The 20,267-nt window shown below is 41.6% G+C and overlaps 1 protein-coding gene across 2 annotated transcripts in view; it reads left to right on the top strand.

Moving 5' to 3' along the window:
* The window catches only part of GATA2 (GATA binding protein 2), a 30,650-nt gene extending 14,709 nt beyond the window's left edge, over positions 1–15,941 (top strand). Inside the window, exons 2-6 of one of the 2 annotated variants that reach the window (XM_070738395.1) lie at positions 1,092–1,611; positions 3,107–3,736; positions 7,503–7,648; positions 13,708–13,833; positions 15,238–15,941. In XM_070738395.1, coding sequence (XP_070594496.1) covers positions 1,383–1,611; positions 3,107–3,736; positions 7,503–7,648; positions 13,708–13,833; positions 15,238–15,537 — 1,431 coding nt within the window. In that variant the 5' untranslated portion in view covers positions 1,092–1,382 and the 3' untranslated portion in view covers positions 15,538–15,941. Of the gene's footprint in view, positions 1–1,091; positions 1,612–3,106; positions 3,737–7,469; positions 7,649–13,707; positions 13,834–15,237 lie in introns of both variants that reach the window. The other variant, XM_070738394.1, reaches the window with a different exon arrangement.
* The last annotated feature ends 4,326 nt before the right edge of the window (positions 15,942–20,267 follow it).

Raw genomic sequence — 20,267 nt, 5'->3', positions numbered from 1 at the left:
GTGTACCCACTCAAACCCTCATTGTGTATTGGACAAAATCAATCAATCAATAAAATAAATAAAAAAACTCTGATAGATGAGAGAGCTGGAGGGGGGGGCTATCTCAGAAGTTTATTGCCGAGAGAAGTCGAAAAAGGCAGTGGAGGGTGGGTGGGTGTGTATGTGCGCGCGGTGGGAGGGGGGATAGTGGCCGGGGGGGGGAGAAAGGGAGGGGGTGGCGAACGTCTTTTCTCTTTGGCGGGTTCAGCACTTTTTTAGCTGTTTGGAGCAAAGAAACGAGGGAATGGATTTTCTGGGGCCAATGGGAAGGCGAGGCTAGAGGCCGAGCTGCTGATTGGCTGGACGGAGGCTCTTAGCCCGTGCGTAGCCCCCTAGTTCATGTCTACTGAACTGAGTCCAGCTGGCGCCAGAGTTGACACAGGGGCGCTTTGGGGATGTGACAAAAAAGGCCAGAATAAGTGGAGCTCGCCATCTGAGTAAGAGCCCTCCATCCTCCTCCTCTCGCGTTCTCCCTCCCCACACTATTATTTTTTTGCATTTCCATCCTCCCAACAATCATCCCTCACCCCCCCCAAACTCCCTCTTCCTCCCATCCCCCCCCCTTTTACAACCGAAAGAAACTTTGCAAACGTTTGGAATTCGACTCAGTCCGCTCGGGAAGATCTCCTTGTAAGTATGCGGAGGACCCGAACGCGGGCTGGGGGTGGGTGGGGTGGGGAGAGTGGGGGAAAGCGAAAGTTTTTTTTTAATTCTGTAGAAATATAAACGCTTTCCAGGTTGTTTTTTTTTTTTTAAAAAAAAGCCTTTTAGGACCTTTTGGAAAAGTGGCCTGAGTTCCTTTTGTAGGCAAAATGTGGATGGAAGATCCGCCGTCGTTATAGTTCAAGGAGGTCGTTAAGCAGCCTAAGGAGGATGCCCAAAAGACCGGGGAGGGGAGAACGGAGTGGGGTGGGACGCCCTAAGATGGCTCTGCGCCTGCCTTCCCTCCCCTCTTCCGCGTTTCCCGGAGCCTCCGCCGCGCTTCCCTTCCCTTGCAACCCCCCTTCCGTAACTCCTCTCTCTCTCTCTCCCCCTCCCTCCTCCTTTTGCAGGTGGCGATCCCAAGCGTCGGGGCAACCGGACCCTCCCTCCGCAGCCTCCCGCCTTCCGAAAGAGAAACACCTTTGCATTTTTTTTATTTTTTAAAAAAAATTCTTTCCCCTCCTTTCCCCTTTTTTCGAGGCCACCTCGCCGCTCCTGAGAGATCTCCTCGGCGATTTTAAAAGCCAAACGAAACTAAAGGCCAAACGGGTTTTTTGGGGTGGGTGGGGGTGTTTTTGGAGGGAGGCGGCGGGGTGGGGTGGGGGCTAGAGGCGGCGTTGGGAAGAAGAAGCCTACCGGCCATGGAGGTAGCCACGGACCAGCCACGCTGGATGGCCCACCACGCCGTGCTCAACGGGCAGCACCCGGAGACGCATCACCCGGGATTGGCTCACAACTACATGGAACCGGCGCAGCTCCTACCTCCGGACGAAGTGGACGTGTTTTTTAACCACCTGGACTCCCAGGGCAACCCGTACTACGCCAACTCGGCCCACGCCAGAGCCCGAGTTTCCTACAGCCAGGCGCACGGTAATTTTTTTAAAAAAAATGTTTTTGGCCTTCCCCGTTGCCCCCTTTTCTCGCTTCCCGTTTCCTTCTGCTCCTCTGCCGATGACCTCGGGGTGGGTGGGGGTGGGTTGGTGGGGGAGAAGCGAGCCGGAAGGTTTTCTGCGGCAAAGCAGCAAGAGAAGAGAGGGGCGAGCCCAGGGTGGGCTTTTAATCCTTGGAGGGGGGGATTAGCTCGCCCGTTTGAACGCCCGCTTTTAATTCACGGCGGGGGCTGGAGGGGGGGAGGAGAAGAGAAAAGGGAAGCGACGTCCTTGTGCGTGGAGGAAGAGAGGGTTATTAAATGCATTTCGCAGCCGCAAGACAGGCCCGTTTTCCGGATACGAAGCCTTAACGTAATTTGAAACGCTTTGCAAAACACACACACACGTTTGTCCTTTGTCAGGGTCCATATATATATAAGAACTGCGGGGGGGAGGAGGGTTTGCCCAGGACTCAGTTTTTTGGAAAATAAAGAAAATAATCGCAAAATATGCTCCTAGGCATATGTGTTCCCATGTTCATAGGCATGTGTTCATATGTTTTTAGATATATGTTTCCATAGACATATGTGTTCCTATATTCATAGGCATTTGTCTCGTGTGTTCATAGGCATATGTGTTCCTATATTCATAGGCATTTGTCTCGTGTGTTCATAAGCATATGTGCTCCTCTGTTCCTAAGCATAAGTGTTCCAACGCCGTCTGTCTGCAAGCCTCTTTGGGAAGCAGCAGCAAGCGAGCTGGGGTTTGGAGGTGGGGATGGGGGGCGCCTGTTCTTGGCTTGTCGGCTTAACTCCAGTTGACATTTTACTTCCCTCCACGTTCCGGGGAATTTCTGCGTTCCGATTGCGGAGCAATTGGGGCTCGAGAGAAAAAGACGCCTGCTCTTCCTTTCCGTCCATTAAAGCTCGAAGTGGGGGCGTCCCAGATGAACGGGAGGCGAGGGGGAAGGGGGAGGAAGAGAGACAGTGGACAAAGTATACAAAGTATACAAACTTGGACAGACTTTTGCACAGACTTTTCTCCTAAACCCCCATCCATTTCCCCGCGGAGGCCTTGCTATAGATGGCTTTGGAAAGCCCCCATCTTTATATTTTTTGCCTGTTTGGTTTTTTTATTTATTTACTTATTTACTTACTATTGCGTGAGGGGGGGGGGTCGCATTTCCAACGGGGGGGGGGGTCAAGGGTAACGCGCAAAGGCAGCTGAGCCACTTTGCCTCTTCCAATTCTGATTTTTGGGCAGGCAGATCTCCGCGTTGGCGCGTCCTGGGAATTACAGGTCAAGGAGGGGAGGTGGAGGGAGGGGGCGTCCGCTTGTCCATCAAGCCCCGCTCCACCAGGAGGGAAACCTTTTTGGGGGTGGCAGGGGTGTGTGTGTGTCAGAGTGGGAGACCAATTTTTTTGTTTTACCCCCAGGCTTTCGGCCTGGCTGACTGGCGCCTTCGCCCCCCTTCCTTCCTTGTTTCTCCCCCCCAGCCCGTCTGACCGGCGGCCAAATGTGCCGGCCTCACTTGCTCCACAGCCCGGGCCTGCCTTGGCTGGACAGCGGCAAAGCGGCGCTCTCGGCGGCGGCGGCGGCTCACCATCACAACCCGTGGACGGTGAACCCTTTCACCAAGGGGCCCTTGCACCCTTCGGCGGCCGGCGCGCCCCCGGGGGCCCTCTCGGTCTACCCCGGAGGAGGAGGCGGCTCCGCCTCGAGCGCCGCCTCGGCCTCCTCGCTCACGCCGGCCTCCCACGCGGGCTCCCACCTCTTCGGCTTCCCGCCCACGCCGCCCAAGGAAGTCTCGCCGGACCCCAACGCGGGCAGCAGCGCCGCCTCGCCGGCTTCAGCTTCGGCCGGCAGGCAGGACGACAAGGAGCCCCTCAAGTACCAAGTGGCGCTGGCCGACGGCATGAAGATGGAGAGCGCCAGCCCGTTGCGCACCAGCCTGGTCGCTTCCATGGGCGCCCAACCCTCCACGCACCACCCCATCCCCACCTACCCTTCCTACGTGCCCGCCGCTCACGACTATGGCGGCAGCCTCTTCCACCCGGGCAGCTTCCTGGGGGGACCCGCCTCCAGCTTCACCCCAAAGCAGAGGAGCAAAGCCAGGTCCTGCTCAGGTAAGAGCGCTTCTCCTTCCTTCCCGAGTCTTTCTGAAAGCCTGCCTTGGGATCGCGGGGGTGGGTGGGTGGTGAGATGGGGGGGGGGAAAGTATTTTTCCTCCTCGGTATTGATTACTGTATTTAATATAGGCCGGGTATCAGACAGGTGAACCCAAGAACAAGGGGGGATCTGGGGAAAGATCAGAAGCAACATGAGAAAATACACTGCTCAAAAATAAAAATAAAGGGAACACTTTAAAAGAATATAACTTCAAGTAAATCAAACTTCTGTGAAATCAAACTGTCCACTTAGGAAGCAACACTGATTGACAGTCAATTTCACATGCTGTTGTGCACATGCACCTTTGCACAGAACAAAGTATTGAAGGAGAATATTTCATTCATTCTGATCTAGGATGTGTTATTTGAGTGTTCCCTTTATTTTTTTGAGCAGTTATATTATTTTACTGAAAGAGGAGTAGATGCTTGGAGTAAACTTCCAGCAGACGTGGTTGGCAAATCCACAGTAACTGAATTTAAACATGTCTGGGCTAAACATATATCCATCCTAAGATAAAACACAGGGAATAGTATATAAGGGCAGAGTAGATGGACCATGAGGTCTTTTTCTGCCGTGAATCTTCTGTGTTGCTATGTAAGCGTTAGAAATAATATTTTTGCATCTTTGAACCTTTGCTTGCTTGCCTTTACATCTCTTGGATAAATCGTGGCATAAATATTGTACATTTCTGGAATTTCCCCCTTTGTAAATAACTTTTGTTATTTGTTTAACAATATTTGTTTATTAAACAAATGCTTGTTTGTTGATTTTTAAAAAAAAAATCTATTGTTTATTAAACATCTATTGTTTAATAACAGCTGTAGGGATATAAGCATGGGCCTGATCAGGGTTTTGTTCTTCCTCTGCAACTGCAGGATTTATTATTCTGTTTAGATAATTCACAAAAGGAAGAATAAGGAAAAGAAGTTAGGTAAAGATCTGTGCAAGCATTTTAATAAGAGCAAGGATTTGGATTTAAATAGATTAGATGGGATAATATGGACCATGTGTCCAATTGAAAAAAATACTAGCCCTCTCCCCAAATATATTTCAGTTGATTTTTTTAAAATATGCACGCACGCAGAAACATAATCTTAACAGAACAGAAATGAATGCTTAACTGCTATTCTCTGTTCAGTCCTGGTTTAATAATTCCAAATAAATGAATCACCCCTTTGATCCTGTCACTGTAATAATCCAGGGAGATAAAGATCATGATTGCAAGTATCAGTGAGTTTCTGGAGCAGGGTCATTTTCAAAAACTCTCCTTGATGTGTGGTTAAATATGTTAAAGGATAAGCATTAAAATTTAAATTTTAAAGCATTAAAAGCTTTAAAAACAAACAAACAAAAAACTGGCCAGTTTTAAAATTTCCTGGTCAGATTTGAATGGATTTTCATGTGCCTACATTTTCATGAGAATGTGTAACTAAATTAAGTGATCAGTGTTTTTTTCTGAGAATGTGGAGCAGAAGAGCCTTTCCAGTTTGTTATCTTTCATAATTTTAGTTTTTTACTAATTAGTTGGCAAGCCAGGTCTCTTTTTGTTCCAGTCACTTATCTCCATTAAATTAACTCATTGCTGAGCCCAAAAGCTGCCATAATCCATGAAAACACACACACACACACACACACACACACACACACACACACACACACACACAAAGTTCCTAGATCAGAATTATGCAGATAAGAGTTTATATTTGTAAACCTCTTAATGCAACCCCATGAAAGTCTGGGGCAACTAAATTCATTGGAAAAGCCTGATATGCCTTACACTCTCTTGGGTGGGATCACATGCCTGAAAATTTTAATTAATTTGTTAACTGCTTAATAAAGACGAACCTTATTGTAAATTTCTTTTAACTTTCAATAACGTTCATCTTCACTAAGCAAGGGGCTTTATAAAGGCTCAGCTGTTAAGAACCGAAATTTACAAGGTCATTTTCTTAGAACTTGTACAGAACTTTGCTTTCTCCAGATCGTAGGAAGAACAAAGTTCAAACATAGTTTACATAGGACAGCAGGTTTCCAAAGTACTTTTTAAATGATAGTTTAAATGAATCCAATAAAACTGGAGGAACATCATATGTCTTACTTAACTCCAGTTCATTTCTTCGTTAAACCTGCAACTTATTTGTCTATCATTTACCTTTCAAGCCACACATGCCCTTTTTTAGATTTGTTTTTTTTAAAAGGCAGTCAGTGTAATAAATAGTGGTAATACTCACATGAAACCAAATTTAGAATATTTATATTAATTTTATATTTCTGTGATGGCTTTATCAGTAAAGATGAAATTTATTGCAACATTGAAGAAAAACAAAACGAGATACATTTGCATCTCTGTTTCAACAAGGCTAGTAAATCAGTGACATTAACACTTTTAGGATCATTGCAAGAAAAGTATAGTACATTTTGTGGCTTCTCTGTTTGGATTCTTTAAAGAAATTCCTGAATTTTGTGTTATATGCAAACAGTATATATATTTATATACAAATACATTTTTTTAAAAAATCAGCTACTTTTATATAAACTGCTCTCCATTGCAATAGGAATCATCGGGAAATTTGGTTTCAGCTTTCTTCCCATGACTTCTGTCCTCCTTTGCCCTACTCTATACTGTTTTATTAGATGTAGAAGTTTCCCTGCATTTTGTAATGGAGATCCTGCCTTATAGATGCAACTGGGGAAAGTTCGTGACCATTTAATGTTTTTGTAGGAGAAGCAAGGCTCACGACAAGGCGACTCCTGCAGTTTCCTGCTTAAGGAGGGACAAAAGCTAGGAACTCCAGGGCTTCACAGAGGTCCCTCATTTTTCACTCCAGCCAGGGCTGTTTAAAAACCACCCACTCCATAGATTAAAGGAGACACAGACACAGCTGAACCTAGTATGGCCAGCTCAAGTTACTGCCAAAGTGTATTTCCTCTGCATTAAATACTGTATGATTTGCATAAGCTCTGCTCAAAAGAATTTCCTTGCCCTCAAACAAATGAACTTTTAGTTAATATTCTTGCCCCCCCAACCCCCTCTCCCTCTTTTTTTTTTATAAAAAAAGACCCCTGTTGAACAAGCAGCCTTGTTTAAGCATTTTGAGCCAGATCAATCTTAAATCCATAACAAAGAGAATGCATAATAAATTAGATTTTGGATACATGGAGGGTATATGGAATTCCCAGAAACAAAAGTGAATTCTGCTTCATTCTAAAAAGTGCAACATTTAAAAGAAAGGGGGAGGGAGGGGGAGAGAGAAAAAGAATTGGGCAAGCCAGAGGAAGAGAATTTTTTCTCTAAACTCCAAAACATTAATGAACAAAGATTGTGTCTTCTTGTTTCGGTTCCAACATAACTTCTTAGAAGTTGGAGAGGAGAGAGAGAGAGAGAGGAAAGAACAGCTTATGACTCTACATTTTGGAAGAGAGTCTGTTTTCTCATGTGGCAGCTGTAATAAAAGAAAAAGAAATGATCACTGTCTAGGTTAGGCAGCGTTTATTGTTACACGAGAAAGTAAATGCTTGGAAACGGCATGTCCCTACCTTTATTGCATGTACTGTAAATGTTGTGCCGCTGACCTGTCTTTTTCCTTCCCTTTGAAATTAAATTGAATAGTAACTAACTGTGCTGTTTTGATATGTGGAATACTACCTAAATGGACAATGCAAAAAGCTTTTGTGAATTTGTTTTTAAAGAAAGAAATCCGGTTTCTTCGTGTTTCCATTTAGAAGGCAGAGAGTGTGTCAACTGTGGAGCTACTGCTACCCCTCTCTGGAGAAGAGACGGTACTGGGCATTACCTGTGTAACGCCTGCGGGCTGTACCACAAAATGAACGGTCAAAACCGACCTCTCATTAAACCTAAGCGGAGACTGGTAGGTGCCTGTTTCTCTATCCGGTTCGGGGGCAAAATGGTTTCGTGGGACCATCTCTGCGTATGAAGGACGAGCCCACCTGTGGGATTCAGAGCTGGCATGGAAGTTAGATACACTCTAGGCCATAGAGTAGCCTAGGAACAAACGGCTAGGATCCCACCCGTGGCAATGTACATGGCAGGATATTGAAAAAATAGCTATTTCATACAAGGATATGTACGTGCATTAGTATACTCTTGACCATAGCTTTAGAAGTCCTGTGATTTATTGGCCGTACGACCATCTTATGAAGTAGGCCAGTGGCACCGACTGACACTGCCTACCCATGCTGACGTTCTGCCCGCCTGTATCTCTGTGGCACATTCCTGCTTGTTTGAGTGTACTTGCCCAATTAAACCAGGCTACTTCTTCCTGTTCATTATTCTGCCTCTTTTATCCAGAAAAGGCAGCTTTAATTCATTTGACCTCTTGGACAGGTCAGATGGATGCTCAGGCTGAAAGAACTGCTCTTGCCTGCCTGCTGAAAAGTACAAAAAGTGACCCAAAACAGAAAGTATTAATATTTATGTATATATAAAAATAATAGATGAGTCAAACCTGTTTCTGTCTTTATCTGGATGGTTTTGTAGTCAGAGATTCCATGGTTAAAACTAACATTAGCCTTCTTTAGAAGTGATCCTCCAATTGCCCTTTTCAAGAGCTGATTATTTTTCCATGGAGTCACCTATACTTCGTATTTTCATTTCAGGGTTGTTGATTTTTTAATTTTTGAAAAAAAAAATGCGGAGCTCCTGGTAGTAGTTTCCTATCCGGATATCTGTATTCTGAAGATAAGGAAACTTTGTGTATCTGTTTCCTGGCTCTAAAAGCTTTAAAGAGTTTCTATAGGCAGGCCACGCTATTCAGGCAGTCTGTTTTGAAATTGCAAATAGGCTCTGCTGTACAAATATTTGTTTAAAAAAAGGAGAACACACACACACACACATGCACACATGGAACAATGTGATTTAGGGGGGACCAAAAATGCCCTTGCTCTTTGGCAGGGGGCATTTTTCCAGAATGATTATAAGGCTGAAGGAACCGTTCTAATGATCTAATGCTGAGACAGGATGCCAAGGATTGTGAGGGTCAGAACTTCAAGCAGCGGATTGTCTTAATGACTTACTTTTCTTCTGAAGTGATCAGCACAACTCGAAAAATGTTAAGATAACAGGGAAGTGTTATTGTCTCTGACAGGGCAAGCTCCACGCCAGACTAAACGGGACAGGGTGCAGAGTTAAAGGCCAGTGTCTAGTAGGACACTGGAATAAGAAATAAGAAATCCCAAATATGCAAACATAGCTCTCTCTTTCCCCCCTTTTCCCCCACTTCCCCTAACAAGTGTGGCTTTTAGCAGGTGAGTTTCCATAGTTATGCGTGCGTGTTAAAATTTGGATCAGAGAGAAGGCAATTTTAAAACTTGGAACAAATCAATATAGTCATCATTCTCTTGTCCGGTGAAAAACGAGATGCATTTTAAAACCCAATTTTATCTTGTCACATTTTAAAACAAGAAAAAAAATTGAATCGAAAGGGGACTATTCATATATCTTATTCTAAGCCAATAGCCTAATAAAAGAGAATTATCCTATTCTAGCAGGAGCTTCGTTATATTGATTGATGCACTGGTTTGCCATCTGTTAATTCAGAGTTCCCAGACTTGAAAATGTATGGACTTCTAACTCCTAGAATTCCCCTGTCAGTCATGTTGACGTTCACACAGCTTCAAGTCACCATGGTTGGTAAACACAGTTTTAGACTCAGAAGGTCCTGGCAGCAGTAACTTTTTATGGGGTTTCAACAAGAAAAGGTATCTTAAGACTTGGTGCATTTCCAGTGGATTGGCTCAAGTAAGAGTTCTCTGGCTTACAGTCTTGCAGATTGGCAATAGCTGTAGATCAGTGGTAGAGCACATATTTTTTCCATGCAGACAATGAGAAGTTTAATTTTTGGTAAATGGGGGAAAATTAGGTAAATGAACAGGAGAGTTTCTTTCTCAGGGCCACACTAGTATTTGGAGTAGACTAACCTATATGGACAAAACTGATGCAATTTGTTTTAAGGCAGCTTTTTACCAATGACATTTTAGTGAGCAAAATGATGTAATTGCGGCTTTTCCAATGTATTCCTGGCCCCATTTTAAAAAATTAAAATAGTAGACTTTCTTCTCCCATGTTGTTTATATGCCAATTAATTCCAGTTAGATTTAATAGAAGAATTGTCTGAGGATTGGGTCTGTTTTTCTTTGTTGTTCTTAAAGTATTTTAAATTCTTCTACTTGACATAGATGCCACATTCAGCTATGTACTGGATTTTTAAAGAGTCAGTTATATTCTACATCCTTTAATGGGTGTACTAGTCACAGTCATTGATTTTCCTTTCTTACTGTTGAAGTGTATGATTTATGATATAAAGTTGTACACAGCCTGGGTTAGTGTGAGTCCCGTTGAAACAAGTGGAACGTCCATTGAAGTAAAGGAATCTCTTCATACACATCTATTATTATTCTTGAATTTGTAAAAGAAAGTTGTGCAAGATTAATAAGAAATTGAATGTACAAGGTAGATAATTCTTAGTGTATATTATAATATAGTATATATACTAATATAATATAATATAATATAATATAATATAATAAATATAATAAATATAATAAATATAATAAATATAATAAATATAATAAATATAATAAATATAATATAATATAATATAATATAATATAATATAATATAATAGGGGAAGTATTAATATGTGGCATACATATAAATTAGACTCTCTTAATTGCTTTGTGCTTTCAGATTTGTTAGACTACAATTTCCATAATTCTCAGACATGATCACCATTTTTAGACTATACAGTACACAGTATTAATTGTCTTGCAGCGGAGATTAGACAGAATATTAACAAAGTCTGTTTTATGGGACCCTCAATTTAGATTAAAGAAAGCACTTTCACCACATTTATTTGTGGACACTTCAGCTTGCTACGTTCTGGACTTTCTTCCCTACTCTTCAGTCCAAGATTTTGGGGAAAAAAATATATTAAGATTTAAAATTGCATGGTTCTCATGCTTTAACGCCAATAGCAGAAGGACAAACTCCATCTTTATTTTCAAAAATGCATCTTCATCTCAAATAAAAATTCTCCCCTTTGATGATAATGTCCTCACCATTTTTTCAAGGTTAGAATAAACCCACCAGCTTTTTTACCTGGGAATCTGATCTAAATGTGGAGAAATATTGGTCTGATCTACATTCTCAATAAATCAGGATTATATAGTGGCTAGTGGTACTATTGCATGGCTGCTTCCAGAATCAGCAGAGAAATTAATTTGATTTTAAAAGTCCTCTTTCACAGATTAAATGTAGAGAAAAAAACGTCTATTTCCACATATTCCCTTAAAGAGGGGGCAAAACTATTTCCTGAAACAGGAACCCGTTCTCACTAAAGATTCTTTTGTAAAAAGAGAGGGTGCATTTTCTTCCACTCTTAAAAACTCCTGAAATGACCCTATTGTTTTCAGGGTTATGGGTCACTCCGCCAAGAACCAATTTAAGGGGAAAAGGCATTTTGTCTCAATGTAAATCTTACTTCCATGTACAAAATCAGCCCTCTAGGGCCAAGCAGGAATTAATGCAATTGCTATTGAAATCCATAGCAATCTTGCCATATATTAGCACAGCAATGTATTATTAGTACAAGTCATTTATTTAAGCTGCTCAAAACTTCAGCCAGAACACAAAGATTTATAGAACAAATGAGCTAATCAAATAGATGCTGCTGTAAGGCTTGGCATTTCCTTGCTAATTTATGGGGGGCAATTTTATTTACTTCTTTTAAGCTATGAAGAGACAGTTATCAGTTATATATTAAAGTGAAAGCTGTAACAGCTGTAACCTCATCATCTTTACAACTATGATTGTTACGTGGAAGGAAATATACAACTCTTTTTCAGTATTATAGATTCCTATTACTACAATCGGGTTGCTGAGGCAAGAGTGTTAAGTACCGGAACAAGTAGCCTAAATATTCCAAATCCTTCAATTGCATGTTATTAAAATTAAATAATTAAATTTGTCTTTGAAGGGATTAAAGCCTTTTGGTCCTTATTAATCAGAAATGGGGCATTTACATAGAGTTTAATTTACCTTGTTTTTATGAGTGACGGTGAAAATACACTCGCTAATTTAAAGTCTGATATTTGTAGTGTCTTGGCATTTGAATACGCCATAAGAATAGCAAACAAATAAATGCGGAGAGGAATTAGAGACAATCAGACAATGCAATATAGTAACATAATTAAGGCTCTGTGTCTGGTCATGAATTTAAGGATTCCTCACTAGAAAAAGGAACCTCATGATTACACCAAGCAGTCGTGCCGATCAGGTACCTTTTCCTACCAGTGCGCTGCATACGCATTGTGACATTTTGTGTGTGCTCCCGCTCGCTACGCTTGCTCGCACATGCATATCCTCGGTATGATTTTGCTTCTGCACATGCGCAGATGGACAATTTTGCTTCTGCACATACTCAGAGGAAAATTTTGTGGAAAATTAGAAAAAAAAAGATGGCGGCACGCACAGACTGGCAAAGACAGACCGGAACCGTCATGCCAGAATTGCACAATCAGCAGGCCGCTACTGGAGGGGGGTACTAGGCTGAACCAGTAGGAACCCACCATTGATGTAGATGTTCAACAGAAAGGCGAAGAATATTAAGCCCTGAGGCACTCCACAAAGCTTGACTTCTCCCCATCAATGTTGACTACAGAAAAAGAGGAGAACCACTACAGTGGTGCGCCCCCGTTCCTGGACACCACAGTTAGGATTCTTAGGTCCACTGACAGCCTCTTGTGGGACTATATTGCTCCTCCTGTGAGGCCAAAGGGAAGATGTAAGATATCTTTATGATATTCTTAAGCTATCCTGTCACCATCACATGTAACTGCACGTCACCTCCTAGGCAGATTTAACAGCTCAGGGGGCCTGGATCTCAAACACAAGTGACTTTGCTTCCAGTTCTGAGGATCGTCCATTACTTCAGGAGGCAGAGATTGAAAGACCAAAGCCCTAGGCTCCTCAGTCCAACTCCGAGTGTAAGTTAGACTTTATCTGCAAGTTAGCTTGAATATTCTTCACAGAGATCCTGTAGGTTTTCTTGAGACTCCCTCTCATATAAAGCAAGATTCTGTTTTGGCATTTTTATGTCCAGATTTCTTAGTTAAGGAAACTACTAGAGATTCACCCGTGCTTAGCTTTGTGTTCCTCTGCTTTAAGCAGTTTTTACCTACTACAGTTATGAGGCTGGCTGGGAGAAAATTAGTTAAAATGATGAAGTGGAATAAGAAAAGGGAAGAGTAGCATTTGAGTAGTTATCTGTAGAATTCAGATTCTTGGTTTGCATATTCATTCTTTTCCAACTTGCCACTCTTCATGTGTGATACAATAGTTTTAAGAAGTTGAATTAGAATTATGGGAATTGTAGACCCAGTATATCTAGAGGTGGAGAATGACAATGAAAAGAATATCCTCTACAGACCTGACACATAAATAGTATATAGGTGGCCGACAGGCTCCGTCTCTTGGTTTTTACATGTGTTCTCACTTAAAGAACACCAACTTTCTCTGATTTCTGACATGCCCCTGAGTTTTTCACGCATAGCTGTAATTTACTATTCATTGGCTAGTTGACTTCCCCTGCCCATGTGCAAAGGATGAGAAGACATTTGCTTGGAAGAGTGTGGAGACAGGATTTCTGTAAATCCACAAAGCTGTCCAACACTTAAAGAAAACGGGGACATTGATAAGCATTTATGATTTTGAGTTGGGTGTGGAATTCACATTATCCATCAAATATCCATGCATGTTTAAATGGGATAGCTACAAACAAAATTAAAAAAGACTGACAACTTTAAGAGTGGGTGGCTGAATATTTAATATTTAATTTGAAACTAATGCAACAGTCAAAACTGAAATAACATCTTCTCCAATATCTGTCTATCTCTTTTCATCTTTAATTAGTCAGCTGCTAGGAGAGCAGGCACCTGTTGCGCTAACTGCCAAACCACCACCACAACTTTATGGCGACGTAATGCCAATGGGGATCCAGTTTGTAATGCCTGTGGACTGTATTACAAATTGCACAATGTGAGTATTTTCTTGCCTTGTGTCTTCTTTTGCTTGCTTAGCTGAGATTGATGCCTTAACTGACTGCTGTCCAGTAGCTTTTGCATTCATTGCAAAGGGACGTTTTGAAAAGAAACCCTCAACCCTCTTTAATGTTCCCTGGGGAAGTCGCAATAATTCTTTGTTGGCATAGTGATGCTGGGTTCAATAACATTACAATGTGTTAGCTTGGCTTCTAAAGCCCAGATAATCTAGGCAAAAGAGAGTTATAATTCACAGTTATTGCTAAAGCATATTCATTTCTTCCCTACTGTACTGAAAAAATCCAGAGGATATTTAATACACTTTTATATAATGAATGATTTTTTATATAATGAATGAATACACTTTTATATAATGGTGATTTAAAACAAAACAACAACTAAATTAATCTTAAAAATTCAGACTAGGTTCAAGGAGAAAATATTGGAAGCTGAGGGAGTTTTAAAACTCCAGGTACAAAATCAGTGTGGAAACGTGTGCTGAATATTCTGTGTATGTACAGATAGATAGAGAGCTAAAGTTAAATATGCAAATATGAAAGACAGTTTGGTGTAGTAGTTACAGACACTGAATTAAAAATTGAGAGATTATGAGCTGTAATCCATCTTTAGGCATCAAAGCCACTTGAGAGGTTTTGGGTCAGTCACACTTTCAGCCCTATGAAAGCAGAAGTGGCAAACAACTTCCAAAAATATTGTCCTGCATGAACCCTGTCTATATAGTTGCTAGGAGTCAAGATTGACTTAAAAGTGTATGTACTCCCATACGCACATATTATCAAAGGATATAGAGTTGATTTACTGCTAAAGAGCCAGAGTAAGGGAAGGAAGAGTAAAAGCAACCAGATAGTATTTGAGTTTAGTGTATTTCTATCCAATAAAGTTAAGTTATAAACACAGGTTGCTAGGAGAATGAAGTGAGAACTATATAATGATGGATTAGGGCACTGGTTCTCAATCTTGGGGTTGGGACCCCTTTGTGGGGGTCGAACGACTGTTTCACAGGGGTCGCCTAAGACCATGAGAAAAGACAAATTTCCCATGGTGTTAGGAACTAAAGCTTCTATTCTGGCAAGTTGGAACATATTTTTACAATCTGACCAATCAGGCGTTTACAGTGGGAGTGTCCCCCTGACCTTCCTACCAATCAGCTTAAAGCTTTGTTGGCAGAATTGGCACTAGACTTGTGATAGGGCACCACAACATGAGGAACTGTTTCAAGGGGTAGCGGCATTAAAAAAGTTGAGAACCACTGGATTAGGGGGAGGAAGGCACAAAATGATTGCTGCTGAGAGAAGATTTAGGGGGTTGTTCAACATTTTTTTCTTTTTGCAGAAAAGACACTGCTTTGCTTGCAGGAGCCTGATTTTCTCATTTCTTGCAGGTGAACAGGCCGCTGACCATGAAAAAGGAAGGGATTCAGACCCGAAATAGGAAAATGTCCAACAAATCGAAGAAGAGCAAGAAAGGCTCTGAATGCTTTGAGGAACTGTCTAAATGCATGCAGGAGAAGTCCTCACCTTTCAGTGCTGCTGCCCTGGCTGGTCACATGACACCAATGGGCCACTTGCCACCTTTCAGCCACTCTGGACATATCCTCCCAACTCCTACCCCCATCCACCCATCTTCCAGCATCTCATTTGGGCATCCACATCCATCCAGCATGGTCACCGCTATGGGATAGAGTTTAAGGACTCTCACGGACTTCCAGAACTGGGCTTGGCCAAAGAGGACAGGAGAGGAAAGACTTTGCCCAGGAAAGAAAATACAAGAATGAAAGAAAGGAAAAAATAAAAATTAAAGGGGGATCTTGTTCCAGTAGAATTCAACTCCTATTGCTCAATGGAAACTTTGCAATGATGGGTCTTCTGCAGAAATGCTTAACGGTGCCTGTTATGCACTTTGCTCCCTCAGGTAAAAGGAGAAAAGAGGAACTCATCTGCTTGATATGATACCTGCTTGTCCCAGTGGGGAAGGAAGGACGGCCAAAGTAGTGAAAGAAAACTACAGCCCGTTTTTCTTCCTTTTTGTTCATTACTGTGAATATTGTAAAGCGATTAAATCAACTCCTGAAGCAGAGGCAACTCAGCTGTAGCCACCCTTGATGAATTTCTACCCTGGATTGTGTTTTGTGGGGAGGAAAAACGGACAGCTTTATTAAAAAAAAACCAGTCACATAAAAAAATAATAATTATTTATTTTTGCTCTTGTGCTCCAGAAAGAGCTTCAAAACTCTTGCATGAATTTATGGATCTTTTATTTTTATTTTGTTTTAAAGAAACATGCAACCTAGTAGAAAACAGTTTTTTCCCCCTAATTATTATTATTTTTATTGCTTTAATGGCCACGTTTTTTTGTTTTTCTTCATTGCTGTTAGTTTTTGTTGTTGTTTTTCTGGAAAGAAATCTACTAGGAAAGGGGATATGTGTGTGTGAGAGGGAAGTGGGTTGGCTTTATCATTGGTTACAAATAGCCTCAGGCATGGATCATTCTGACATCATTTCTGTAGTCTCTTTCTCGGGGTGAATACCTTGATGTAAAAAGTGTGGCATTCTACAAGAGAGCAGATACATGGACAACTGGCTGAAAGGTTTTCCACAGGGAACGATCTTGCTGTGGCTGGAGAGTAAAATAAAGGGAATCCAGGTGTCTTTCTCATCATACTTGCCTGTGGGGCACTTCCACCTCAAACCATCTAGCCCAGTGTTTCTCAACCTTGGCAACTTGAAGATATTTGGACTTCAACTCCCAGAATTCCCCAGCCAGCGAATGCTGGCTGGGGAATTCTGGGAGTTGAAGTCCAGATATCTTCGAGTTGCCAAGGCTGGGAAACACTGATCTAGCGTGTCCTAAAGGCTGCCTTTTTGCTCTCTCAATTGCAAGTCAGCATAGACATCAGGTAGCTTCTCATAACTTATTTCATTGCCTTAGCCCAGACTTTCCCAGTGTGGTATCCTCTCCAAAGTTAGGCTACAGTGACTGTGACTACAGTGAGAGGAGAGAGGTCCCAAGACATCTGCCAAAGGCTAAGAGGACATTACCCTCCTCCCTATTTAATGCAGAGCAGCTAAATGAATCGGTAGGTGGGTCTTAACAATAATCGTTCCTGGTTCAGTCTGCTGGGTTGAAAACCTGCAATACTATCTTGCAGTAGGACCCACAATTTAGCTACTGAGGCCTTTCTACCATTCAGACTTAGGACAATTTGCCTGTATTATGCAAAGACAGATTGACACGGTAGTGAATTGCCTTACACAGACCAGACAAACCCATGCCTGCCATTGAAGCAACTCTATTCTGCAGCAGCTGTCTTGTGCCAAGTACTGAACCTATGAAACCTTTGACAAACAAAACATCGATGCTGCTAGGTTACCATCACCCTTTTTTAGGACAATGTTTCTTAACCTTTAAACACAATTTTAAGGTTTGCAGACCAACTCCCAAAAGTTGGTTTGTAGACCAACTCCTAGAATTCCCCAGCCAACTTGCTGGGGGAGGAATTTTTGGAGTTGGAGCCCATATATCTTAAAATGCCAAAGTTGAGAAACATTGCTCTAGAGCAATGTTTCCCAACCTTGGCAACTTGAAGATATTTGACAAATATCAACTTGAAGATATTTGAATTCTGGGAGTTGAAGTCCAGATATCTTCAAGTTGCCAAGGTTGGGAAACACTGCTCTAGAGCACTATATTCTTAGATTTAATATATTTTCAGTTCATGGCAGGAGAAGAAAAACCCTTTTAAGATGATCAGCCTTGCGGTGGCTCAATTTAATCTGTTTTCTTAAGAAATTTGCCCAAGATACACAGAGTTCATCTCATATGATCTTATTAACACTTTGGCCAAGCTGAGATGGAATTTGCCACCTGTAGGCATGGATGTTGTGACAAATGCTCTGCTTGACTACATGTGAAAAACAAATAAGTAAATAAAGGTCTGCGAGGTAGGAGGGGAAAAAGAAGATATTTTCAACTCTTCTGATAGACATAGCAACATCAAAGGAACGTAATCTGCGCATGGGGAAAATGGGGTATATGGTTTCGCATAGCATATATATATATATATATGTAGATAAATAGATTTGTTTTTCAAGAAAATCAAAGTGTTCAGAAACAAAGTTGTCTCTCATTCTGAAACCATACTGTACGTAAACAGCTGAGGAATAAAACTCTTGCCAGTATGAACTGTATTCTACTGATTGTTATGATCTGATGACTTTCATGATCACAAGGTCCAATATAACATATGATGTACATATGTAGCTATATTTCTGATGAAAGAAAAATTGGCCCCAATTAACAAAGGGGATTGATAATGTAAATCGCATAAAGCTAACTCTGTGGCAAGTTTTTAAATGTATTTCCCCCCCCAAGTCAAGCCCAACTTGTATCTTTAACTGCAAAAGTCTGCTTAAAACAAAAATCCAGGTGTACATTGTTTTCGCTTCCTCCTAAGTCTGTAATTCAGTTTTTGGTACAATGGACCAAACATTCTGAGCAAATGTCTTTTCTCACTGTTTTGGTTTCTGTAGGCATAATGTAGCTGCACTTTGTGAAGAAGTAGAAATGACACAATGCCCCACCAACGCCACCACAAAAAAGCCCCACAAGAAACACCCCCAGACCAAAAACTGAAAGAAATTCCACCTGGGATAAATGTTAATTTCTGTTAGCCAAGATGGAAATTATTTACGCCTTTTCCTTAATTTGTGTGTGTGTGTGTGTGTGTGTGTGTTTGTGTGTGAGAGAGCAAAGGGGATTTTAAACGTATATGGTACAGTTATCCACCTTTTGTAGCAATCAGTTCAAATTTTGTGAGGGTCAGAAGTTGGGGGGAATGGCTGGGTGAGAGAAAAGGGAGATAATAATGGTAGGAAACAAATCCACCCAGTATCACTGCTGCCCTCTCAAAGGGGAGGCCTACTCATGCCTCCTTTTAAGGATGACTGAGGCTGCACGTCATAAATGCTTGCTGGACCAAGTCCAAGGTTGACCAAGTGCAATAGATTGCCAGTCACTGCAGCATAAAAGTACCACAGTCAGGATTTAAATTATTTTGTACTTATATCAACATAAAGATTTGGCAGTATTTTCTGGTTCTTTTTTTTTTTTTTTTTAAAAGGCTTAATTTTGGATTAGTGAACTAAGTTATTGTTAATTATGTACAACATGTTTATATATTGTCTGTAAAAATGTATGCATCCCTCATATTCCTTCAAGGTGAATACTGCTAAGAATAATAATAATAATAATAATAAAAAAGATTACCCCCTTTTTGTGAAAGCAATTCTTGTTCTACTTCATACATCCTGGATGCTCCTGTTCCTATGCGGGATGACCTCACATTTGCAAGGCAGTAACATCGGGGTAGTGATGGGTGAAGGAAATGGCTTAATTTTTATATTAGAGAATGAAGGTATTGTCAATTATGTACAACAGGTTTATATATTGTCTATAAAAATGTATGCATCCCTCATATTCCTTCAGGGTGAATACTGCTAATAATAATGATAATGATAATAATGATAATGATGATGATAATAATAATAATAATTATAATAATAATAATAATTATAATAGAGAAATTAGTGAAATACGAAGATCTAAAAATCGAGCTGCAACGACTCTGGCATAAGCCAGTGAAAGTGGTCCCAGTGGTACTTGGCATGCTGGGCACAGTGCCAAAGGATCTCAGCGGATATTTGAAAACCACTGGAACTGACAAAATCTCCATCTGTCAATTGCAAAAGGCCTCTTTACTGGGATCGGCAAACATAATTCGCCGCTACATCACGCAGTCCTAGGTGCTTGGGAAGCGTCCGACTGGTGATGAAATACAAAATCCAGCATAGTGATCTCCTTTGCTGTGTTGTATTGACATAACAACAACAACAACAACAACAACAACAATAATAATAATAATGAAGTCTTCAGGTCTTTACCACACATGCAGAGGTGCGCAGGTTTCAAGGTTCTAGGTGGCATCCAAACCAAATCAGAGTCCAAGTCAAAATACTCCTCAAAGTCCCAATTTATTGCCGGAGCCCTTCTGGCACCTATAGTGGGAAACCTGAATCTGAGTTTCCCACCCAGATGAAAGTTCACATTGCTTTTCCCTACCCACAAACTTTTCACACTGCCCAGGCAGATTGTGCCAGAATGGCAAGTCCTTCCTTCACTTCCGCCCAAGTGGGTGGGCATAGGGTGGCCTTGAACTACTCAAAATAATGCTGTGTTCCGTATGAAAATCACCCCCATTGCATAACCCTCTGGAATCAGCTCCCCCCAGAGATTCGTACTGCCCCCACCCTCCTTGCCTTCTGAAAAAGTTTAAAAACTCATCTTAGCCGCCAGGCCTGGGGTTCCTTAGATTTCCCCCCCTGACTGATGAATGCTTAGTTTGACTGCTGAATG

The sequence above is a fragment of the Erythrolamprus reginae genome, chromosome 2, assembly GCF_031021105.1.
Source record: "Erythrolamprus reginae isolate rEryReg1 chromosome 2, rEryReg1.hap1, whole genome shotgun sequence".
NCBI lineage: Eukaryota > Metazoa > Chordata > Lepidosauria > Squamata > Dipsadidae > Erythrolamprus > Erythrolamprus reginae.
The sequence above is the reverse complement of the archived record's forward strand: the minus strand, read 5'-3'. Positions and strand labels throughout refer to the sequence as shown.